Source organism: Quercus suber, unplaced genomic scaffold (genome assembly GCF_002906115.3).
Source record: "Quercus suber isolate HL8 unplaced genomic scaffold, Cork oak 2.0 scaffold_92, whole genome shotgun sequence".
Classification (NCBI taxonomy): Eukaryota; Viridiplantae; Streptophyta; class Magnoliopsida; order Fagales; family Fagaceae; genus Quercus; species Quercus suber.
The window spans coordinates 167,148-193,329 of record NW_027069557.1 but is presented as its reverse complement, the minus strand read 5'-3'; the positions used below and the strand labels follow the sequence as shown (position 1 = coordinate 193,329).

Below are 26,182 nucleotides of genomic sequence, written 5' to 3'. Positions count from 1 at the left end.
GTGATGATTAATGGGTGATGAAAACTGAGTGATGAGTGATGAGTGACCATTTTTTTTAACCAAACAAACTCTAAGCTTAATGGCTAATTCAATGTCTTTCTTTGTTGCTTTCACATCATCATGGAATTCTTTTTTACATTCAAACTTTGAAATCTCACCTAGAAAAGAAATTTTAAGCTAAAGGAATCCATTTTCCTTAGAAGTATCTTCCATGAAAACCTGACCAAACTTCAGAAACAAGAGGCATCAATTATAGTCAAAAAATTGTGTGAATCTTAGCAAACAATGGCGGCCAAATTTACAAGCAACTTATACACAATACTCACCAATATCTCCTTGGCATTGTCATCTTGATTTAGAACAATCTTCAGTCTTCAGTCCTCTTTGGGTATTAAGGCCACTCAGTAGATATGACAACTTTGGGTGTTTAAAATACCAAATTTTCAAAACAAATTGACATTTAGAACCGACAATTGATGGCTAAAGCAAACTTCTAGGTAGTATTCCACTTCCATAAAATTAAAATTTTCACATTGTTGGGTTACCAAATATTCTAATGCTATTAGTTATTTTACATCACATGAAAAAAATTTCAAACTTCAAATTTTTTTTTTTAATTAAATGATAAAGCACAACAAAGAATTTCATTTGAATAACTCCAATAACCAAGAAGCAGAGACAAACAATTAATAACACACACATGACTCAAGTTACTAAAACATTTTACAAATTAGATAATACATGAATTACAATTGAAATCATAAATATAAACACACATCACTCCATTAATCATTACAAACACTAAATGCACACCACAATATTATTAAAATTATTTACAATACAAGAGAAGGCTGAGACTTTCTGTGCTGCATGTTATGGCTGAATTGATAAGCTGCAATGTTTTGAAGCACGGAATCATTAGATGAGTATAAATTGAAAATAATCCATTGGTACTAAGAAATGTAAATCCAATGCAATCATTCACTAGATTGAACACTAAAAATTAAAAATTAAAAAAATATCTTACCAATGGCAATTTTAAGCACAAGGAACATCCTTTTTTGAGAGAACAATCTCCCAAGAACATCTGTCAATTTAGAAACAAGAAGAATCAAATATATTTAAAATAATGCCAATTTCACAAAAATATAGATTTCATACATCCTTGATAATATGACTTTATATTTTTGCATTGCATCTACTCCTAGTCAGAAAATCTCATTAACACCGTGTTCAGTTCACTTTTAGAGAGAGGAAATGAAAAGATTACAAGATTTTAAAATTTTCTCCCATCAAAGACAAGAATAGAGTTCATAATTTGTCTACTCTTTTATTCTCCGTAGACTCAATCTTTAAAACCAAAAAACAATTATCTTTTTCATTCCATAACATACTTTTTTTTTTCAATTTATTTCTATCTTAAATGATTATTGCCCTCTTGTTATTTAAAAAAAAAAAACAAAAAAACAAAAAATATAATCCGTCTGGTTAGTTTTTTTTTTTTTTTTCCTTATTGTGAATTAATTCAATAAAAAAACAAAAAAACAAAAAATATAATCCGTCTGGTTAGTTTTTTTTTTTTTTTTCCTTATTGTGAATTAATTCAATAAATACAACCAAAAAAGAGAGAGACAAGAATAGAGTTCATAATTTGTCTACTCTTTTATTCTCCATAGACTCAAATCTTTATAACAAAAAAATGACAAATTATCTTTTAGATTTCATAACTTACTTTTCTTTTCTCAATTTATTTCTATCTTAAATTATGAACCAAAGAAAAGTAGAAAAAAAAATCATATTATTGCTATAATATGTTTTATTTTTAAAAAAGAAAAACAAAAGTAGAAACGATTTCTGGGTTAGTTGTTGTTTATTGTGATTTAATTCCACAAAAAATCAGACTTTTAGGTTAGAAGTAAGATAGAAAAACAGAGCATACGTAGAAGAGGAAGAAGATTTTAGCCCTTACCTACTCAGTGCTTATCTAAACTGAATTTGACCATCTTGCCCCAATCTTTGCTGACCTCTCGCTCATAATCTCTCCTCAATTCAAGACAACCATCAATCTTCAGTACTCTTAGAGCAGTGAGGCGATCCATCCCTTCTGGCAGAGACGATAATTTTCGGCAATACCAAATCTGAATCTTGCGAAGAGAACTGAGATCGGGAAGCCACTCTGGCAATACCCCCAAGTTCTCACAATTATAGATCTCTAAAAATTGTAGAGTGTTGGCAGATCCTTTAAGCCCTTGGGGAAAACTTGCTAATTGTGGCAATTTCCAAATACGGAGTGTTTGAAGCCTTGTTGGGTAGTCATCCCCTCCCATTAAATTAAGCTTTACACATCCTCCAATTTCTAGAGATTCCAACGCGGTTAGGTGTTTCATTCCTCGTGGCAAAGATATCAGGCTTCCACATCCATTGAAGCGCAAGAAGCGAAGGGCGGTGAGACGTTGGATTCCTTCATTAAAACACTCTAGTCTAGGACATTTGTAAAAGTACAAATGTCGAAGAGAAGGCATGCACTCGATTCCGTTGGCAGGTAAACGCGTTTGTTTTGTGGTTATCTCAAAATGTCTGAGGCTAACCATCTTTCTTATATTCCTTGGCAACTCTTCAAACTGTACACACTCAAATAATATCAAAGTTTCCAAATTTTGTAAATCACAGATAGAGTCAGGCAATTTCTTTATTATCTTATTTCCACTTAAGTTGAGATATCTCAAATGCTTCAAAGTACTAATTGAGCTTGACAATGTTCCCAACGTTGAATACCCCCACGTTGAATGTCTTAAATTTAGCAATCGTAGGCGCTTAAACCTTGAGATGCATGTTTCCACCAAAGATTCATTAATATTAATATTAATAGAATCAATTCGGCCCCAATCTTTAAATGAGAAATTAATAGTCCGCATGTTTTCACTCAACTTGTGTAAAAAAGTTACTGTTGCATCACCCCACTTATGGTCCAAAATTGAAACATGTCTAGCCTTTTCAAAGTTGTTGCTGTTATTAGGGTCTTCAATTAAGCAATAATCATTTTGTGCAACATATAACGAAAGATCATGTAACAAATCATGCATTTTAAATGACCAAAAAGTATTTCCTTCATCTTTAGCTTCTTAAAAAAAGGATCTTGATAACAACTCTTTTAAATATTGTTCTCCAATATCTTCCAACTCTACAGTACTTTTGTTGGACTTTTTGAGGAGTCCATTTGCCATCCAACACTGAATTAAGTCCATATTTTTATATCTAATATCCTTTGGATACAATGAATAATAAGCAAAACATTGTTTCAAGTACGATGACAATTTATTGTAACTTAGTCTTAATGCTGGTAAAATGTCGTCTTCCTTTTGCTCTAGTTTCCATATCTCATTATCCCTTATAGAGATCCAATCACGCTCCTCGGTTTTAGAATAAAGTAAGCTACCTAAAGTCTTCACAGCCAAAGGAACGCCTTTGCATTTTTCCATTACTTGTTTTCCTATATCTACTAGTTTTGGATACTGTTCATGCTCTCCTTCATTGAATGCGCATCTTATGAACAAGGACAAACAATCCTTCTCTGGAAGACCTTTTAGGCCATGGATTGGTCCGGGGGCCATGTTTGAGGCAACTTTTTGACTACGTGTAGTGACGAGAATTTTACTTCCTTGTCTTCCAATTAACAAATTCTTAAGGCCAATCCATTGGTTACGATCCTCATTCCAGACATCATCCAAAACGATAAAAAATCTTCTTCCCTTTAAAGTACTTCTTAAACTATCTTGCACTAAATCCATAGTCATATTCGTACTACTTCCACCACCTGCAGACTTTAGGATTTCTTTTGCTAATTTGAAAACGCTGAAGTCTTCTGAAACACACACCCATATTCTGGAGTCAAAATTTTCAACTATCCTTTCATCATTATACACCAACTGAGCAAGTGTGGTCTTGCCCATACCTCCGATTCCCACTATAAAAATCACAGAAACATTACTATTGTTCCCTGGGTGCATCAAAAGATCTATTATGTTTTGCTTGTCATCAACCGTCCCAATAACATCAGAATCAGGAACAAAGGAGTGGGTCATTTCCCTCTCCCTGTGCACAATATTTTGATCTTCAGATCTCTCCTCAAGATGAAATAGAGCTCTATTCTTTGCTAGCTCTTCCAAACTCTCTCTTATCCCCTTGATTTTATGACTCATTTTATAATTGAAGCCAAGCGGGTTAAAAGAAGAATTAGAAATAGAGCCAAGTACCTGATCGCTAGTGTCTCCATATGTTTTCACCACTTGCCTGCGTAGAGCTTCACACTCGAACTCATCCAGCACGTCCGCCGCATCATGAAAGACATCTTTGAGTTGCCCCAACCAAACAGTCAGGCCTCGGTTTTTCACTTGCTTCTCCTCGGCATCGAGCAACACAGCTTGGATGATGGACATGGTGAGCTCAAGTTTTTTCAGATCTTCGGAAATGCCCCCTGCCGAGCAAATCTCTTGGTAAGAAAGGGACCCTATCTTGTCAATGACGTCTTATGCAATGGAATAGACCAACTCCGTCATGTTCTTTGAGGTGGAGGAAGAGAGGAGTTACGGTTGCTTGTATAAAACAGAGAATTACAAAAATTTCACCACCGATGCACAATATTATGATTCACTTTTGCTTGCACCAGTGAGTACATGCAGTGATGCACAATATTTTATGACTTACATTTTCTTTCTTTACACTTGAGTGGAGAATGGAGGTTTCTTGGAAATTTCTTACATCAATAGCCAAACCACTCTGCTTCCTAAAGTACCCGAATTTCCTAAAAATTGACTACTTGAAAGCTTTATCTTATGTTAATTTTTTCAAAAAGTGTGGACCCTTTGCTTGTTTAATTGGAAAAATGAAGCCCAAATGAACTTCAAATACGGATTAAATTCAACTTTGGTTTTTGTTTTTATCCATGACTTGTGATTTTCCTTTAATTTTTTAGTTTAGATTTAATTTGTTTGCCTACAACTTATTTGACAATTTTTTTAACTATTTACTTTCATGTATAGTTTTTATTTATTTATTTATTTATTTTTACTTTTTCAAAAATTCAAATATACTATAGCAGTTCAGTATATTTTCAGCAAAAAGTTGTATAAACTGTGTCAAATGTAGGATATAATTTGGTTCCTATAATTAAAAAAGGATATAATTTGGTGAATTTTTTTTATTCCCTAATGTAATTTTTTTTTTCATTCATTTAATTCAAAATATATGCCTCAGTCTAATAAAATTAGCAGTGATATTATTATTCTTGTGAAGACCAAGAACAGAGGCCAATAATTAGAAGATAAGGAAATGAAAATAGAAATGAAAGTACACGTTTGCTTCTTCTTCTTCTCCTTCTTCTTCTTCTTCTTTTAAATAATTTTTTTAAATTTTAATATGATAGAATTTACACCTCGCTCCATATGATATATAATTGCTCTCTCATGTTTCTTTACACTTTCTATGATACAAGTCGGTGCTTTCAAAATGGAGCCTTATTCTTGCTCGTTGACGTAGTGTTTAGTAGTGCGTATGCTAGACCTCCTTTGCTGAGTTATGCAATACTGATTTTAATTTTTAGGGCCTGTTTGTTTTACCATTTCAAACTCACATTTTTACATTTTAAACAACATTACACACATTTTTATGAGATGAGTTCAAGTTACACCTGGTGTAACTCTTTAGAGTTACACATTTTTTAAACCGTTAAATTTAAGCAAATCTAACGGTTTAAAAAAAATCCACATTATAACAAATATTCTTAACAAAATTTCATTAATTGCTTTCATTTATTACATTCTAAACCCAAAAATGTTTGACATCTACTCTCTCTCTCTCTCTCCTCCACCATTGCTCCACCTCCACAGGTTGCCGACAGGAAAAAAAAAAAAAAAAATGCCGAACTCACAATAGAGGTTTGTGAGTGCTCTGTTTCTATTTTTCTTTTCTTTTCTTTTTTTTCTTTTTTGGTTTGTGAGTTCTCTGTTTTTGTTTCTTTTCTGGTCTGACTCTCTCTCTCTCTACGTTTCTTTTCTGTATCATGCTTGGTACATTGTTTGTGTTAATAGCCTGACAGACCAAATGAATTAAAGAGAATTGAAGCCGCTAGTGGAAAGGTAGGGCTCAAACCATGGAAAGTAAGGGATTTGCAAAGGGGAAGGCTACTTCATTGTGTAGCCTACTGTCACTGTTTTAAAAAAAGGGCTTCATTGTAGGAAACTATTGAAGAACAAAGCATATCAGATTTTTGTGAAGATTTGTAAAGCTATTGTTCTGGATTTGTAGTGTACGTAAACGATGCAATTTATTTTGTTTAGCTACTGTCACTGTTTTAAAAAAAAGGGCTTCATCTTTGTACTTGAAGCTTGCATAAACTTTGCATAAGTTACAAAGTTTTCATGTTTACATTTGATTTCACAGTTTGGTAGTGAATTTTCTTTAAGTGAATTTATTCTTTCTTTCTCATTTTTCATTTTCTCTGTTTGTAAATTCCTAAATAGCAGTTATAAATACAATATTTTTGTTACAAATTTTGTTGAGAGAGATTACGTGGAGGTCTGGGATGAGAGTGATTTCCATGTGCAGTGGTCCTTCCAAGAGTCTTCTCAAATAGGTTTCATCATGGGTGGTGAATTTGAGAAACAAGAGGGTTGCAATGTCATTTCAGTTTTGCTTGAAGACCTTTGATGATTTAATCAGCTCAAAATTTCTGTGGAAGAAGAGGGTCATTATGTTGATGAGGCAAGCTTGTGGCATAGGAGAATTGGGTCAAAGATGGGGTTTGAAGAAAGGACAGCCCCCATGACTGCAACAATGTTTGGAAGAAAGGCTTGAAGTTGAAATTAGTCATGTCGATGTTATCAAGGCTTGTGGTTTGAATGGGCCATGACACTTAATTGTGTTACTGCTTGGACATTTGCTATTTTAGCTGAGGTTAGTAAACTCTTGTTTGATGCTTCAGCAGTTCATTTTGTCATGTTGCAACTATGAACTGTTTTTCATTTTATTCTGGCTATTTCTTTGCTTTTGTAGTAATTGTATTTAAGTAATATTGTGTAATAGTGCATCTATATATTTGGAGTGGATGTTATATTCTATAGCCATGCATGCATTTTGGGTATGAATTGTTACATAAGTGTGAAAAATGGGAACCTCTATTTCATTTTCAGTTATAAGTTTGTGCTGAAAAATAAGTAAATAAAAGGCTACTCTTTCAATATTATACCCAATACAACTTCAATCAGAGTAACTTTTTAGCTTGAGAGAATTTTCCTAAACATCATAGCAATGTAAAGATATTAACAAAAAAAAAAACATTATGTAAAAGTTAAAAACAAAATGTATAGATAATTTAGACAAAGGATGTCAATGGCGGATTGTAGACGAGAAGTGCATTCATTTGGCGAGATAGGTGGCTCCATACCCCTACCACATTCCAAATTTGCTAACCATAACCTCCTAATTTACAAGATGCCCCAGTGAACTCTCTAACTGACATGGAAAAAAGATGCTGTAAAACTAAACTGATCAGCAATTTATTCTCAAGAGAAGTCATAGATGCAATTTTGGCTATTCCTCTTCTAATACGAGATAAAATAATTTGGAGTTTCACCCCACAGTTAATAGTGCCTATCGTGTGGCTAGCAAGGCTAAATTTCCAACAATAGAGGAGACTTCCATGGGCAACAATAAGAAACAGTTTTGGTCAGCACTGTGGAAGACCAAAATTCCAAATCCCATTAATGTCCTCACATGGAGGGCATGTCATAATGAAATTCCTACTTATGAAAATCTTGGTAGGTGAGGAGGTCCAGTGGAACCATGGTGTCCCTTATGCAAGCTTCAAGTACAAAGATGATTTTGTTGATGCTGTAAACTTAAGCCCAGCAAGCACAATATTTAACAAAGCAGAACTTCTTTCACTTGAGAGTTCAATAACATGGCTAAACAAAATAAATTGCATCGTTTACGTACACTACAAATCCAGAACAGTAGCTTTACAAATCTTCACAAAAATCTGATATGCTTTGTTCTTCAATAGTTTCCTACAATGAAGCCTTTTTTTTAAAACAGTGACAGTAGGCTACACAATGAAGTAGCCTTCCCCTTTGAAAATCCCTTACTTTCCATGGTTTGAGCCCTACCTTTCCACCAGCAGCTTCAATTCTCTTTAACTCATTTGGTCTGTCAGGCTATTAACACAAACAATGTACCAAGCATGATGCAGAAAAGAAACGTAGTGAGAGAGAGAGAGTCAGACTAGAAAAGAAACCAAAACAGAGAACTCAAACCAGGAAAAAAAATAGAAAAATAGAAACAGAGCACTCACAAACCTCTATTGTTAGTGTACGACTTCTTTTTTTTTTTTTTTTTTTCCTGCCGGCAACTTGTGGAGGTGGAGCAATGGTGGAGGAGACAGAGAGAGAAACGTAGAGAGAGAGAGTCAGACGTTTTTGGTTTAGAAATAGGTTTAGAAAATAAATGAGGGCAGTTAATGAGATCTCAATAAGAATATTTGTGATAATGTGGGTCTTTTTTTAACCGTTAGATCTACTTAAATCCAATGTTTAAAAAAAGATGTAACTTTGGCTGAGTGGGTAAGACTTGGACGCTTCGTGCAACACACCTAGGTTCGAGTCCCGTTGCCCGCAGGCTTTCCTTGGTGGGTAAACTTAGTGGTGAGGTGTACTCATAAAATGTAAGATGACTTCCACACAGAGGGTACAGAACGGGTACCGACTACGGACTCACTGACCGAGGCCACTGGCTCCCTGCTCGGGGGTATAATATGACCATAAAGACCCCCATTTTTAGCTTCTCCAAAAAAAAAAAAAAAAAAAAATGTGTAACTCTTTAGAGTTACACCAGGTGTAACTTGAACCCATCTCCATTTTTATATACTTTTTCATCCACACGTACTTCAAAAAATTACAAATAACATTACTCAAACTATTCTACCAAACACCCCCAACTCTTTAGACTTGGACTTGGTCTGATAACTCATGCTTAAAAAAAAAAATAAAAAAAAAAAACAGTATCACTAGCATTTTCAATTTATATCTGTATCTTTATTTTCAATCACTCACTAGATTGAACATTGAAAATTAAAAATTAAAAAAAAAATATCCTACCAGTGGCAATTTTAAGTAATGCCAATTTCACAAAAATATAGATTTCATACTTCCTTGATAATATGACTTTATAATTGCAAGTTACACATGGTTTAGGTTTTATATTTTTGCATTGCATCTACTCCTAGTAAGAAAATACAAGCCAAGTAAACTCATTAAGACCATGTTCAGTTCACTTGTAGAGAGGAAATGAAAAGATTACAAGATTTTAAAATTTTCTCCCATCAAAGACAAGAATAGAGTTCATAATTTTTCTACTCTTTTATTCTCCATAGACTCAAATCTTTATAACAAAAAAAATGAAAAATTATCTTTTACATTTCATAACTTACTTTTTTTTTTCAATTTATTTCTATCTTAAATCATGAACCAAAGAAAAGTAGAAAAAAAAAATCATATTATTGCTATAATATGTATTACCCTTTTATTTTTAAAAAGAAAAAGAAAAAGAAAAGTAGAAACAATTTCTTGGTTAGTTTTTGTTTATTGTGATTTAATTCCACAAACAATTAGACTTTTAGGTATAGAAAAATAGAGAATACGTGGAAGAGAAGAGGAAGAAAGATTTTAGCCCTTACCTAATAAAAACTGAATTTGACCATCTTGCCCCAATCTTTGCTGACCTCTCACTCATAATCTCTCCTCAATTCAAGACAACCTTTAATCCTCAGTTCTCTTAGGACAGTGAGGCGATCCATCCCTTCTGGCATAGACGATAATTTTTGGCAATGTAAAATATGAAGCTTGCGAAGAGAACCGAGATCGAGAAGCCACTCTGGCAATTCCCACAAGTTCTCACAAAAAAAAAAAAAAAAAAAAAGCATAAAACTTGTAGAATGTTGGTAGATCCTTTAAGCCCTTGGGGCAAACTCACTAATTGTGGCAAATTCCAAATACAGAGTGTTCGAAGCCTCTTCGGGTAGTCATCCCCTTCCATTAAATTAAGTTTTTCACAATTTGCAATATCCAAATATTCCAACGCGGTTAGGTGTTTCATACCTTGCGGCAAAGATATCAGGCTTTTACAATTATTGAAGCCCAAGAAGCGAAGGGCGGTGAGGCGTTGGATTCCTTCAATTAAACAATCTAGTCTATGACATCTGTAAAAGGACAAATTAAAAAAAAAAAAAAAAAAAAAGCATAAAACTTGTAGAATGTTGGTAGATCCTTTAAGCCCTTGGGGCAAACTCACTAATTGTGGCAAATTCCAAATACAGAGTGTTCGAAGCCTCTTCGGGTAGTCATCCCCTTCCATTAAATTAAGTTTTTCACAATTTGCAATATCCAAATATTCCAACGCGGTTAGGTGTTTCATACCTTGCGGCAAAGATATCAGGCTTTTACAATTATTGAAGCCCAAGAAGCGAAGGGCGGTGAGGCGTTGGATTCCTTCAATTAAACAATCTAGTCTATGACATCTGTAAAAGGACAAATATCAAAGTGAAGGCATGCACTCGATTTCATTGGTGGGTAAACGCGTTTGTTTTATGGTTATCTCAAACTATTTGAGGCTAACCATCTTTCTTATATCCCTTGGCAACTCTTCGATTTCTTCACATCCAAATAATATCAAAGTTTCCAAATTTTGTAGGGCACAAATGGAGTTAGGCAATTTCTTTATTTTCTTATTTCCACGTAAGTTGAGATATCTCAAATGCTTCAAAGTACTAATTGAGATTGACAATGTTTCCAACGTTGAATATCTTAAATTTAGCAATCGTAGGTGCTTAAACCTTGAGATGCATGTTTCCACCAAAGATTCATTAATATTAATAGAATCAAATTGGCCCCAATCACCAAATGAGAAATTAATAGTCCGCATGTTGTTAGTCAACTTGTGTAAAAAATTTATTGTTGCGTCAACACCCCACTTATGATCCAAAATTGAAACGTGTCTAGCCTTTTCAAATTTGTCGGTGTTATTAGTGTCTTCAATTAAGCAATAATCATATTGTGCAACATATAACGAAAGATCATGTAACAAATCATGCATTTTAACTGTCCAAAACATATTGCCTTCACCTTCAACTTCTTGAAAGAAGGATCTTGATAACAACTCTTTTAAATATTGTTCTCCAATATCTTCCGACTCTTGAGTACTTTTGTTAGACTTTTTGAGGAGCCCATTTGCCATCCAACATTGAATTAAGTCCTCATTATTATATCTAAAATCCTTTGAATACAATGAGCAATAAGCAAAACATTGTTTAAAGTAAGATGGCAAGTAATCGTAACTCAATCTTAATGTGGATAAAATGCCGTTTTCCTTTTGCTCTAGTTTCCATATTGCGTTATCCCTTATAGAGATCCAATCACGCTCCTCTGTTTTAGAATAAAGCAAGCTTCCTAAAGTTTTCACAGCCAAAGGAACACCTCCGCATTTTTTCACAATTTCCTCTCCAATCTTTACTAGTTTTGGATATTGTTCATACTCTCTTTCATTGAATGCACACCTCTTAAACAAGGACAAACAATCCTTGTCTGGAAGACCCTCTAAATCATGGATTGGTCCAGAAGCCATCGTTAAGGCAACTTTGTGACTACGTGTAGTGACGAGAATTTTACTTCCTTGCCTTGCTCCTATTAACAAACTCTTAAGTTCAGTCCATTTTTCACGATCCTCATTCCAACATAATCCAAAATGATAAAAAAATCTTTTTTTCCTTTAGAATATAGCGTAATCTAGCTTGCACTTCATCCATATTCACGTTCTCACTGATCTCACCAGGGCCACCACCTGCCAATCTAAGCATTTCTTTTGACAATTTTAAAACGTCAGTCTTCTGATACACACACCCACATTTTGGAGTCAAAGTTTTTTGCTACCCTTTCATCATTATACACCCATTGAGCAAGTGTAGTCTTGCCCAGACCTCCGATTCCCACAATAGAAATCACAGAAATGCTATCATTATCATTTGGGAGCATCAAAAGATCTATGATTTTAGCTTGTCAGCATCCCCCCCAATAACATCACAATCATGAACAAATAAGTGGGTCTCCCTATGCACAACATCCTTATCATCGAGTCTCACCTCAAGCTGAAATTGATCTTTATCCTTTGCTATCAAATCGAACCTCTCTCTGATATCCTTGACTCTATGACCAATTTTATTACGGAAGGCAATTGGGTTAGAAGACGAAAAGAATCGACGTACGTTTCTGCTGGTGCTTCCTTGTGTTTTCACTACTTGCCTGCGTAGATCTTCACAATCGAATTCATCCAACACGTCCATGGCATCATGAAAGACATCTTTGAGGTGGTCCAGCCAAACAGTCAGGCCTCGGTTTTGCATTTGTTTCTCCTCGGCATCCAGCAACACGGCTTGAATTAATATGGACATGGTGAGCTTAAGCTTTTGAAGATCACTTTAAATGTTCCGTGTCAAGGAAATCTCTTGATAAACAAGGGAGCCTAGCTTCTCAATGACCTTTTCGGCAACTGAAGAGGCGAGCTCCATCATTTCTCATTGTTGGAGGTGGAGGAAGGGAGGAGTTGCAGTTGTTGGGACTTTGTTAAATGAGAATGTTGGTTGGTTTCGTAGTGGAACTTAATGGTATGAACAAATATTTGGTTGCATAGGAAAACTTAGACGAAAAGAGAGGACAATAATAAGAGAGGAAAGTGTTGGGATAAATCCTTGTCTATGTGTGAATTAAATTAAATATAACCCAAGCAATAAAGAAAATAGAAATCTACGGAAGTGATAAAAAAAATCAACCAACAAGAACACCAAGAAATTACATGAAAAACACTCCAGTGTAAAGGGAAAAATCACGGGGCAAATCCGATCAATCCACTATAATAAAATAAAAATTACAACACAAGTTATACTCAAAACCTGAGTTCACAATAAATTGGAAAAATACAATAATATCTCTAAGAACAAATACAACCTCATCACAAAACACGGTAACAAGATCTTTCACTCTGAATACTTCCACTCTCTATTGTTGTAGCACCCAAATAATCGTCCTAGAGAAAACCTCCAATTTATCTTCCTTGTGTGTCTTGAGCAAAAGAAAAATTATATTTTCTTTTTTCCCTTAGTACCACACAAAGCACTAATATTTTTCTTTCAGTCGGCTTCAAAACTGTGTTTCACTCTTCAGTCTCTCTAAATCTCTCTTTTTTCTCTGTTTGTGAAATACACGTACAAGCTTTATATAAAAGCTTTCAAGCCACTTGACACTCCTATTATAATTAGGAATAAGAGTCTTTGACTTCTTGTGCAACACATGCACCTATTTCTAATGGAAATAGGATTCCTTCAATGCTTAAACACATGTCCTATATGGGCTAGACTCAAGGTGTGGTGAACCTCCCAACAATCTCCCCCTCTAGCCCATTGAGGGAAGATATCTTTATCCCAACTCTTCAGTTAAAATTCATGTCGACCGTTTCGGCACAAAGCTCAAGCTTCCCTTTGGTCACAAACAATTCATAAGTCCTATTTTTGTGCAAAGAATTCATCTCTTTTTGCATAGCCTTCATACAGCTCTACTTGTCCTTATGAGACTCTACTTCCTGAAAGCATTCTGGCTCCCCCTCATTAGTAAGCAAAATATACTCAGAAGAGGGATATCTAGTCAATGGACGACGCTCCCTAGTAGACCTCTTCACTTGAGGTTCTTCAATCTATAGTGGAACAAGTTGCTCCCCTTATTCAACATCTTCAATATCTTGAGCATCATCACCATTAACTACTGCTGGCACATCACCATCAATTGCTATTGGATCATCACCAAGATTCTCATCCTGTACCTTTTCCCTATTTGTGGCATGATTGGAGGAAGAAGAGGTTGGTGTAAGGTCAGGAACACCTACAATAGTATCCTTTTTCTTTTTAGTTTTCTCAAGGTCTGCCAAATTTTTATTCTCATGAAAAACCACATCTCGACTTCTGATCATCTTCTTTTTCGCAGGATCCTATAACTTGTAAATTCTACATCTCTATATCCAACAAATATACAAGGAGTGGCTTTGCTATCAAGCTTCAATCTTTGTTCCTTAGGCATATGTGCAAATGCCTTGCACCCAAATACCTTCAAGTGAGAGTAAGAAACATCTTTCCCAGTCCAAACTCTTTCTAGAATATCAAACTCCAATGGAACTGATGGAGATCGATTAATTACGTAGCATGTAGTTTGAACAGCTTCACACTAGAATGACTTAGGCAAATTAGCCATTCTCATCATACATCTTACCTTCTCAACAATAGTGCAGTTCATCCTCTCTGCCACACCATTTTGCTGTGGGGTAGGAGGAGCTGTCTTTTCATGTCTAACACCTTTCTTAGAGTAGTAACATCTTTCCTAGTCCAAACTCTTTCTAGAATATCAAACTCCAATGGAACTGATGGAGACCGATTAATTAGATAGCACGCAGTTTGAATAGCTTCACACTAGAATGACTTAGGCAAATTAGCCATTCTCAGCATACATCTGACCTTCTCAATAATAGTGCGGTTCATCCTCTCTGCCACACCATTTTGTTGTGGGATAGGAGGAACTGTCTTTTCATGTCTAACACCTTTCTTGGAGTAGTAACTCTTGAACTCATTAGACGTATATTCACCTCCGTTGTTAGTACGGAGACATTTCAAAGGCTCCCCTTTCTCTCTTTCTGCCATGGCATGGAATTTCTTAAAGTGCTCAAATACCTGGTCGTGAAGCATCATTAATAAAAGTAACAAAATACTTGTTACCACTTAAGGACTCCACATCAATGGGACCATATACATCAGAATAAACAAGATCTAACACATTGGGCTTTGTAGTAGAAGGAATGCGAAAAGAGACTCTATGCTGTTTTCCAAATAAACATTAATCGCAAGGTTTAAGTGAAATACCTTTACCAAAAGGAATGAGAGACTTCTTTGCCAAAATTTGCCCTTTTCACTTATGTAAGCCAGTCGCCTATGCCATAAGTTAGGCGTAGAATCTTCCTGGGTTGCACTAGCAACATCTTTGCACACCTTTGCTTGTGTCTTGTAAAGTGTACAACAAATCTTCCCTCCAGCAAGCACCAATGATCATTTGGAGAGTCTCCATTTACCATCTCCAAAATAGTTGCCATAGCCTTCTTTGTCCAGAATAGGAGTAGAAATCAGATTTAAGCGCATATCAGACACATGTCGCACATTCTTCAATGCGAAGGTGTATCCAATGTTAGTCTCAACACAAATATTTCCAATTCCCACAATATCAGCATAACTATTTTTACCCATCTTCACTCTCCCAAAGTCTCCTGCTTTGTATGAAGTAAATAGCTCCTTTCTTGGACTAACATGACAGGAAGAGGCTGACTAAATCACCCATTCAACATAAGGATGTGAAACATTGCAACATTTATCCTTTCCTACACAGATCAACACATCTTCAATTGTCGAGACAGCAGTGGTATTCTGTTCTTTTGCCTTATTCTGATTTTTCTCATCTTTCTGTTTATTCTTCCAAGCCTTGAAGTTTCTTCTCATATGACCTTCTTTGTCACAATAGAAACACTTGAATTTTCCTTTCAATTCTGATTGACTTCTGGATCTACCACATCTCTTAGAATTTCTAGTCTTACTCTTCCCCCTGTTCTCTGTGTCAAGAGCCTGTGCATTTTCCTTGCCCACGTCTTTTCTTCTTGTTTTTTCATTGAACAAGCTATCCTTGACCATTGCAAGTTGTAGCACACCATTTGGAGCAGAGTTACTAACTGACACCACTAAAGTCTCTCAACTGTCAGGTAAGGAACTCAGAAGTAATAAAGCTTGAAGCTCATCATCAATTATCAACTTCATTGTAACCATCTGATTCACCAAGTCTTAGAACTCACTCAAATGCTTGGCAACGGATCTCCCTCCCTCAAGCTTCAAATTCACAAGCTTTCTAGCCACAAAAGCTTTATTTTAAGCTGTCTTTCTTTCATAGAGACCCTTCAAGTTTTCCCAAAGAGCTTCTGCATTAGTCTCTTAAGATACATGATGAAACACAATCACATCGATGCATTGTCTAATACATCCAATGGTTTTTCTATTTAACTTCTCCAGTCTTTATCAAACATCTCACTTGGCTTAGCACTATCACCCTCAATAGGATCAGGCAAATCCTTACAGTAAAGGACATCCTCCATCATCAGCTTCCAGATCGAATAATTTGATGCCGAGAGTTTAATCATAGTGCTCTTATTCATATTCATATTATCCATTTAATTCAAAACAAGACAATCACATTCAATAACCAGGCTCTGATACCACTTGTTGGGATAAATCCCCATCTATGTGTGAATTAAATTAAATATAACCCAAGCAATAAAGAAAATAGAAATCTACCGAAGCGATAAAAAAATCAACTAACAAGAACACCAAGATTACATGGAAAACCCTCTAGTGTAGAGGGTAAAACCATGGGGTAAATCTGATTAATCCACTATAATAAAATAGAGATTACAACACTCAAGTTATACCTAAAACCTGAGTTCAAAATAAATTGGGAAAATACAATAATATCTTTAGGAACAAATACAACCACACCACAAAACCCGGTAGTAAGATCTTCCACTCTGAATACTTCAACTCTCTATGGTTGTAGCACCTAAATAATCGTCTTAGAGAAAACCTCCAATTTATCTTCCTTTTGTGTCTTGAGTAAAAGAAAAATCACATTTTCTTTTTTCCCTCAGTGCCACACAAAGCACTAATCTTTTTCTTTCAGTCGGCTTCAAAACTGTGTTTCACTCTTCAGTCTCTTTGAATCTGTCTTTTTTCTCTATTTGTGAAACACACGTACAAGCTTTTTATAAAAGGTTTCAAGCCACCTGACACTCCTATTACAATTAGGAATAGGAATCTTTGGCTTCTTGTGCAACACATACACCTATTTCTGGATTCATATCCCGTGCAATACCTAAATTCTCAGCCATAAATTTAATCTAATGGCTTAAATCTTTGACACCTCACCAAATAACAAAAAGACTATTTTACCCTTAAAAAATTTCACAGCCCACCCACTGTTTCAGCCCGCCCATTGTTTCTGGTAAGTCTGAGTAAACTTTCATAAAATCAAAAAAAAAATTTCTCTCTCTCCACTACGCAGCTACCGCTCTCTGCCTCTCCTTCAACCCATACTTTACATCTCCTTCAATCCATTGTCACAGCAGCCCCAGCTCATACCCAAACACTGAAACTTAGCATTTGAAACCAAACCCCCAAACACTCACACTCCCTCTTTCTCGTGTGTGAAGCTATCCCAAGTCCCAACTCTCATGAAGTGAAGGTCTCTCCGAAGCAACGAAGCCACTGGCCAAATTGGTGGTTCTGATGGTACTTGCCATTGTATCATCGGAAAATCCCCAAAATCCCCTTTGTCCTGCTCTTTCTGGTACCCATTTTCCCTCTTTCACTTCCTATATATTTGTGTATGTGTTTGTTATGTATAAGATTTTTTTTTTTTTCTTTTTTTTGGAGAATCGTTATGTATAAGATAATTTAATGCTAGTGAAGAAGAATTTCAAATAAGCAATGAAGTTTTTGGTGTCTAATTAAGTGGAATCATTAATTTTTGAAGTGTCCCATATGATAAAAATTACTCTATTTTCATTTTCTTTGTCCTACCTAACAAAACAGAGTATCAGTAGTGGTTGGCCATTTGGGTTTTATGCTAAAATTTCAATTTTTGCTTCAAGAAAACTAAACATAGAAAATCTGGGCTTTTGTTGTAAATTTGATAACTTTTCGGAAGTACTTAAAGACTGGAATCCTTGAAATATTGATTTTATATAGTTGTATATTTGGTTTGCTATTTTGATTCTTTACAAAGTTTTTAAACTTTGCTAATTCATATTAAGATGTAGTTGATTAGAAGGAAATAGAAAAAATCGCTTCACCACCTCTTTTGGCTGAGTGCAAAACTGCTAAATTGATAAATATATTATTAGCATTATAGTGGGAACTACAGAAGTAAACAAAGTGAAATATATAAGTGCACTCTAAATACAGCAAAGAATAAGTTCTTACAAAAATAGATTGCTTTTTGCATAAGAATCTCTTTTCTGTATGAAATTGAAGCACCTGATGCGAGTTTTAGTTTTTGGGGTTGTGTGTGCTTACATGTGCATGTGTGGATAAATTTTTTATGAATCTTTGTTTGATATAAGCATAAGTTGGAACATTAGGCAGGTTGGATCACTCTCTACAATTTTCTTATCTTTTTTATCATTCTAACAACTAACGGAAGCCACTTTTAAGGTCCCAGGGTATCTTTTATTGACACTTCAATGGCATACTCAATGATGAGAAGTTTGCCATACATATTCCATGCTTACTTTACTTCCTATCTTGCAAGTGATCTGCTCATCCTTAAAATGAGAATGAATTGCACCAGATCATGCTGCCGTTTATTATTAATTGCTTCTTCCTACGTTCTAGGTGGTGAACTATAAAATGCCATTTTATACACTGGTGCAGATGATTGCAGAACTCTTTTGCGATTAACCATAAACACACACACACACACACACACCTTTTTTGATACTTAAGTTTATGAGCTGTTTGCTACTTGTACTTGGTGGGTCAACGAAATGAGCTCGTTTTATGGACCTTGTATGATGCTTTATAGGAATGCGCTTCTACAGGTTCCTGATGAGCCATTTTCAAATAGGGTTGGAGCAATTAAAAAACCTAAGGATTCATTTATTAAATACAGCAAGGAATGAATACGAGGCAAGCAGAAATTGCAATCAAATCTGTCTCTCTCATATTTAGGAAATTTGTAATCTCAAATTAAATGCATCTCATGAACATTTGGACTATATGATTTGCTGTGTATTTCACTTTTAATTTTGGTCCCTTAGCTGAGTTCTTAAGATGGAAGTTCCTAAGCTAAACCCTCAGCAAACTTACATAATTAGTAATAATAATGATCTCATGGCTTTACCCATGCTTGCTGTTAATTTGAAATTTTGATATATGTTTATCAATGAAATCACTCTTTTGTTCTTTTGTCAGGTTGAATGGCATGATTATAGGTGTGCTATTCTTCTTTTGAGCACCGAGAGCGAAAAAAGGCGGGTGCTGGAGTGATTAGTGAAGACCATGAAGCTGGCTTTGTTCATGATTTTTTTTTTTTTTTTTGGGGAAGAAATTGTTCATGAAATTTTAGATATAAAGAACATGGCTCATATCTATTTTAGATGGGATCATAATCAAGATGTAGCTATTTTGGCTTTCTTGAGAACTATAATTATTAGCTTGTTTTTTAGAAGAAATTATTAGCTTTTTAAAAGCCCAAATTCACATATTGAACCTTGGGCCCTATATGAGGATGGGGGTCCGTCTGAGAAGGAGTAAATAATCGGAAAAGACTCCGAAGTGGAACATCATGTAAGGAAATAATCAAGAAATATTGTCCGAGGAGATTATCCTTCTCGGATATGAAGAATACTAGTCAAGCAAATACCTGGGCAAATTCGGCAATCTTCTAGGAAGTTGCGATGATAAGGATGAACTTCATACACGTATAAAGATGATAAGAACAGAGAAATATCTATGGAAAAGCTGTTACCATCGCATTAAATGCACTGCAGTAACTTTTCTGACCGTATTTATGTGGAGAAGACTCATGAACAGTGCAACCTCAGCTACCATCACTCATGGAGAGCTAAAGAAGATACTTGATAGAACATATACTCAAGTGAATGCTTAGATGAAGAACAAGTGTATGATAAAGATAGAAAAAAGAAAGATATACAAATGTAAAGGATCTCTCATGAGAGGGGGATCCAAAAAAGGAGAAAGGAAGAGAGAAATAAGATTTACTGTAGCTCTAAGAAATATATAAACAAAAGTTGGTCTCTTCGGACAACAATTTATTCAAATTTCAAGTCTATTCTTGCACTTATTAATCTGTTAAACCTAGATTAAATGTTGTTTAGTTCACAAACAACCCAGGTCTTTCACCCGCTCTCTACAAATTCGTTGTATTGGGCTTGTTGGGCTCATATTCCATACCTCTTAGGTTTGGGCCATAAATACAGACCCTACAATTGGCGCTGTCTGTAGGAAGAGCTTGAGCGAGAGTGGAAGTAACAGTTGACGATGGCTGAACCAGAGCAACAACCAACAGAATCCAGGGCATCCCAACACGTGGATCCTTTTCTCAACTTGGAGCAAAGACATGATCGTGAAGGTCATGTACATACTACGCATACTGACCGAAGCCAGCCATAAGGTGGAAGTCATGTGTCTCATGCAGAGAAGAACAAAAACATGCAACTAGAGATTGGCCGGCTAAAAAGGGAGTTGCGCCATGCAAAATGGAGGTGGACTTCTTCATATTTTGATGACAATTCTGATGATAAGCAAGACGTCACTTATAAACGAAGATCTCAAACACCAATCAGTGAATCCTTTTCCTATGAAGAAGAACATTATCATAAACGGCAACCTCGAAGTCCATCACGTGAAGGCATAGGGAACAATGCTATAAGCAAGGCCTTGAACCAAATTTCTAGATCACCTTTCACACGTAGGATTGAAGAGGCAAGACTTCCTCGTCATTTTCATCAACCGACATTCACTATCTATAATGGTAGAACAGACCCTGTGGAGCATATGTGCCACTTCAACCAAAGGATGGTCGTCCACTCCAAGGATGAAGCTTTGATGTGCAAAGTTTTCCCTTCTAGTCTGGGACCAATTGTGATGAGATGGTTTGACAGCCTAGATTCCATTAGATCCTTCAAAGAACTCACTCAAGCATTTGGTTCCCGTTTTGTTACCTGCCAAAGAGTCGCTCAGCCCTTAACTTCATTGCTATCCTTGAGCATGCAAGAGGGTGAGACCTTAAAAACGTACTCAGATAGGTAATGGGAGATGTTCAATGAATGGAAGGGGATTTTGATGAAGTGGCCCTTAATACATTTAAGCTCGGCCTCTCCACCGACCATGGTTTAAGAAAATCTCTGATTGAAAAACCTGTCACCAATGTGCGTCAACTGATGAACAGGATTGATAAGTATAAGAGAGTTGAATAAGATCAGCAACAAGGCAAGGGAAAGGACAAGGTTATCCCTTAAGAGATGAGGGATTTCAGGTCGAATAGATACAGTAATAACAAGCGGCGAAGGGATTTTGCTGGGCAACCAGGATCAGCAAATCTTCAAGCAGCCAACGCTATATTCAAAGAGCTATTACCTCAAGTTTTGGAAAAGATTAAGAATAAACCATTTTTCAAGTGGCTGAATAAGATGGTGGGAAACCCTGAAAGGCGTAACCATAATCTCTATTGCCAGTATCATTAGGACCATGGGCATACCACAGAGGATTGTAGGAGCCTGTGGGATCATTTGGACCAACTTGTCTGTGAGGGTAAATTGAAACAACTCTTGCATCACTCTAGTGGCCGAGGAAGCCAGGTGAACTCGGAGCCCCAAAGGGATGATTCTTCAAGGCCCTCTTTGGGAACTATCAATGTCATTTTCGCCGCACTAGGGAGAACAGGATCTTGGCCATCTAGGGTAATGTTAGTAGCCCGATTACCCACAGATTTCAATCACAATCCGAAGAGAGCTAAAGCATGTACTCCACCAGTTTTAGGATTCTTAGGTGAAGACAAGATTGGAACAATCTAACCCCATGATGATGCTTTAGTAATTACCCTTAGAATTGGAGGGTATGATGTGAAAAGGGTAATGGTGGACTAGGGCAGCACGGCAGAGATAATGTACCCTGATCTTTATAAGGGGCTGAATTTAAAACTTGATGACTTAACTTTATACGGTTCTTCCTTGGGGAGATTTGAAGAAAGAGTTGTTATCCTAAAGGGCCAAATACGATTACCCGTGCAAGTTGGTATAGAGGTAGTAGAGGTAGATTTCATTGTCGTAAAGCGTATTCACCCTATACTGCAATTGTGGCTAGACCTTTGCTTCATACACTAAGGGCTATCGCTTCTACTCTACATCAAAAGGTTAAGTATCCATTTGAAGGTCAAGTTAGTGAAATCCAAGGAGATCAATCTGTGGCAAGACAATGCTTAATGGCTGCCATCCAGCATAAGCCTAAAGTTGAATCCTTGGCTCATGCCGGAAAGGATTTATAACAGTTAAAACCTCTAGCATTGTCCGTCGAAGATTCAGCCGAGGGTGTGAAGTGTGAAGATTTGGTAAAAATTACTATCAGAGATGATCCAGAGAAGTTTTTTCAAGTCGGTTCTCAGTTACCACTCCAGGAGAAAGAAGAACTAATAGAATTTCTTAAAAGAAACATTGATGTATTTGCCTGGAATGCTTATGAAGCCCTGGAGGTGAATCCAGAATTCATATGTCACCATCTGAAGTTTAACTCATTGATCATCCCTAGAAAACAGCCTCCTTGGCGCCCATCCAATGAGCATGCTGACGTAGTGCGAGAGGAAGTAACAAAGCTCAAACAAGCTGGAGCTATTAAAAAAAAAAAATTTATCCTGAGTGGCTAGCGAATACTGTGGGGGTAAAGAAGAAGAATGGAAAATGGCGAGTATGCGTAGATTTTACTGACTTAAATCAGGCTTGCCCTAAAGATCCATTCCCTATGCCTAAAATAGACCAGCTAGTGGATGCAACTGTTGGCCATCTTCAGATGAGTTTTCTGGATGCTTTCCAAGGTTATCATCAAATACCATTAGCCTTGGAGGATCAGGAGAAGACTACCTTCATCACCCCTATTGGGAACTACCACTACAAAGTAATGCCCTTTGGTTTGAAAAACGTGGGATCTACTTATCAAAGAATGATGGGGAGGATGTTTGAGCCATAGCTGGGTAAAAGTATTAAGATTTACATAGATGACATTGTAGTGAAGAGTAAGATTGTTTCTGAGCATATAAGAGATCTTGGAAACATTTTCAAAGTTCTTAGAAGATACAAGTTGCATTTAAATGCATCCAAATGTTCGTTTGGTGTGGGATCAGGCAAATTCTTGGGTTACATGGTGACTCACAGGGGAATTGAGGTCAACCCATATCAGATAAAGGCCATCAACAATTTACAACCTCCTCGGAATCCCAAAGAGGTCAGAAATTGATTGGAATGGTTGCCGCTCTGAACCGATTTATCTCTCGATCAGCAGATAGGTGTAGGCCTTTCTTCTTGCTGATCAATAAGTGGAAAGGATTTGAGTGGACTAAAGAATGTGCTTTAGCTTTCTAGCAACTTAAAGACTATTTAGCTTGGCCACCAATCATGTCCAGTCTTGAACCAGATAAAGTCTTGTTTGCCTACATTGTTGTGGCTCCTTATGTTGTAAGCTTGGTGTTAATACGAGTGGACCAAGGTGTGAAAAAACCATTTTACTACATGAGTAAGTCACTGCAAGAAGCCGAAATTCATTATCTGCCATTGGAGAAATCCATCCTGGCTATAGTGCTAGATACACATAAGTTGCCTCACTATTTCCAAGCTCATACAGTTGTTATTCTTACTCGACTTCCACTTAAAACCATACTCAAAAGTGCAGATTATACAAGAAGAATAACTAAATGGGGCACTATCCTAAGGGTTTTTGACATCAAGTATATGCCCCGCACTTCCACAAAGGGGTAGGTCTTTGCAGATCTAGTAGTCGAGTTCACTGAGCCCTCATTAGAAGAATTAACACCAACACAGAACATAGATGAAAAATCGGTTGGCGTAATTTCTCAGAAAGGCTCCTCATTCTGGGAGGTATATGTAGACGATGCAGCAAACCAGAAAGGATCTGGAGTGGGGTTAGTTCTAATATCCCCAAAAAAGATCATTATTTAAAAGTCACCAAGACTAGGCTTCACGGCTACAAATAATGAGACAGAATATGGAGCTCTACTAATGGGAATGGTAATGGTCCAGAGAATGGGAGGAAAGTCACTGGAAATGTTCTCAAACTCGAGGCTAGTCGTCGGCCAAGTACAAGGGGAATTTGAGGTGAAGGATGAAAGAATGCAAGAGTACTTGAGCCAAGTTAAATGTCTCCAGTCACAGTTCGAATCTTTTAATTTGCTACAAATCCCTAGAAGTGGTAACACACATGCTGATTCTTTGGTCACACTTGCAACTTCCTCAACACATAATCTGCCTCGGGTTATCCTCGTTGAAGACTTGCATAAACCAACGGAGATAAGAAAAGAGATAGTTCGAGTTCATCAAATCAGAGTTGAGCCAAGTTGGATGGACCCTATAATTCAGTTCCTAAAGGAGGATACTTTACTTGAAGCAAGGTTAGAGGTAGACAAAGTTTGGAGGAAGGCTACTAGATTCTAGCTATTCGAGGACCAGAAATTGTACAAAGGCTCCTATTCAGGACCGTATTTGCTGTGCATACATTCTGAAACAGCCGAATTGCTCCTTGAGGAATTACATGAAGGAATCTGTGGAAGCCATACTAGTGGTAGATCATTGGCACATAGAGCTATCACTCAAGGCTATTGGTGGCCAAATATGCAAAAAAAAAGCCCATGAATATGTTAAAAAGTGCGATCAATGTCAAAGGTTTGCACTAAACATACATCAACCAGGTAAAATCCTTAATCCATTATCCAGCCCATGGCCATTTGCTCAATGGGGCCTAGATATCGTGAGTCCATTCCCTAAAGCAGCAAGAAACAAGAAGTATCTTCTAGTCGGCACAGATTATTTCACCAAATAGGTTGAAGCTGAACCTCTAACCAACATCAGAGATGTAGACGTAAAGAAGTTTGTCTGGAAGAATATTGTCACTCGGTTTGGGATTCCTCATACCCTCATCTCTAACAATAGCTTTCAGTTTGATAGCAAAGCGTTCAGAAATTATTGTTGCGAATTGGGAATCATGAACAGATACTCCATCCCTGCTTATCCCCAAGGGAGTGGGCAAGTAGAAGCTGTAAACAAGATCATAGTAAATGGACTGAAGAAGAGGCTAGATGATGCAAAGGGTAAATGGGTGGAAGAACTGCCACACATACTCTGGACATACAGAACTATACCCCGTAGGTCTATTGGGGAGACGCCTTTTTCAATGACTTATGGGGCTAAGGCTGTTATCCCTCTGGAGACTGGGTTCCCAATGTTGAGAACCAGTTCGTTCAGTCCAAGTAGCAATAATGAACTGCTATAGAGGAGTTTGGATTTGATTGAAGAAAGGAGGAAAAATGCAATGGTCCAATTGACATATTACCAACAAAAGCTCAGATAGAGTTATGATGCCAACGTAAAGTTAAGGCCTTTAACACCTGGTGATCTAGTGCTCAGGAAAGTTGTAGGCATTGCAAAAAATTCAGCTTGGGGAAAATTAGGACCCAATTGGGAAGGGTCATACCATATTACCTTAGGGGTTGGTGTTAGGGCATATTTTTTGGAAGATCTAGATGGTTATGTAATCCACACCCTTGGAATGTAAACAACCTTAAAAGGTATTATTATTAATCGAGTTTTTTCTTTGATCAAAATGTTTATTTATCGCATAAAGATTTCATGGAAAGTGTTTAAACTTAAATCCAATCATGCCTAAAGTCTTTGGACTAGATGATATGGATTAGTTAACACTCCATCACAATTCTTATAAGTGTTTAAACTTAAATCCAATCATGCCTGAAGTCTGGACCAGATGATATGGATTAGTTAACACTCCATTACAATTCTTATAAGTGTTTAAACTTAAATCCAATCATGCCTGAAGTCCTCGGACCAAATGATATGGATTAGTTAACACTTCATCACAATTCTCATAAGTGTTTAAACTTAAATCCAATCATGCTTGAAGTCTTCAGACCAGATGATACGGGTTAGTTAATACTCCCTTGCAATTCTTTTAAGTGTTTAAACTTAAATCCAATCACGCTTGATGTCCTCGGACCAGGTGATATGGGTTAGTTAATGCTCCATTACAATTTCTTCAAGTGTTTAAACTTAAATCCAGTCATGCCTGAAGTCCTTGGACCAGATGATGGTGGTTAGTTAACACACCTTTGCAATTCTCATAAGTGTTTAAACTTAAATCCAATCATGCTTGAAGTCCTTGGGCCATATGATGTGGGTTAGTTAACACTCCCTT

The 26,182-nt window shown here is 36.5% G+C and overlaps 1 protein-coding gene and 1 long non-coding RNA gene across 3 annotated transcripts; one reads left to right on the top strand and one right to left on the bottom strand.

Moving 5' to 3' along the window:
* Positions 1 to 627: 627 nt before the first annotated feature.
* LOC112040218 (putative disease resistance protein RGA3) lies at positions 628 to 9,826 on the bottom strand. Of its 2 annotated transcripts, none has more exons than XM_065774435.1 (3): positions 1,970 to 4,829; positions 1,028 to 1,087; positions 628 to 892 (listed from the first exon to the last, which is right to left on the bottom strand). In XM_065774435.1, exon 1 carries the CDS (start codon positions 4,434 to 4,436, stop codon positions 3,123 to 3,125), a length of 1,314 nt encoding a protein of 437 aa, XP_065630507.1. In that variant the 5' UTR covers positions 4,437 to 4,829; the 3' UTR covers positions 628 to 892; positions 1,028 to 1,087; positions 1,970 to 3,122. The 2 variants fall into 2 exon arrangements, 1 of the variants encoding a protein (XP_065630507.1); XR_010629347.1 differs by lacking the exon at positions 1,970 to 4,829 and adding an exon at positions 9,728 to 9,826 and having other exon boundaries at positions 731 to 892.
* On the top strand, positions 2,458 to 6,596 carry LOC136067951 (uncharacterized). The gene is made up of 3 exons (XR_010629348.1): positions 2,458 to 2,542; positions 5,886 to 5,933; positions 6,087 to 6,596. It is a non-coding gene; the product is annotated as an uncharacterized LOC136067951 (long non-coding RNA).
* Positions 9,827 to 26,182: the final 16,356 nt, after the last annotated feature.

Bases quoted from the DNA above. Each gene is read 5' to 3' on its own strand.
- LOC112040218 (XM_065774435.1), bottom strand. From the start codon at position 4,436: ATGTCCATCATCCAAGCTGTGTTGCTCGATGCCGAGGAGAAGCAAGTG.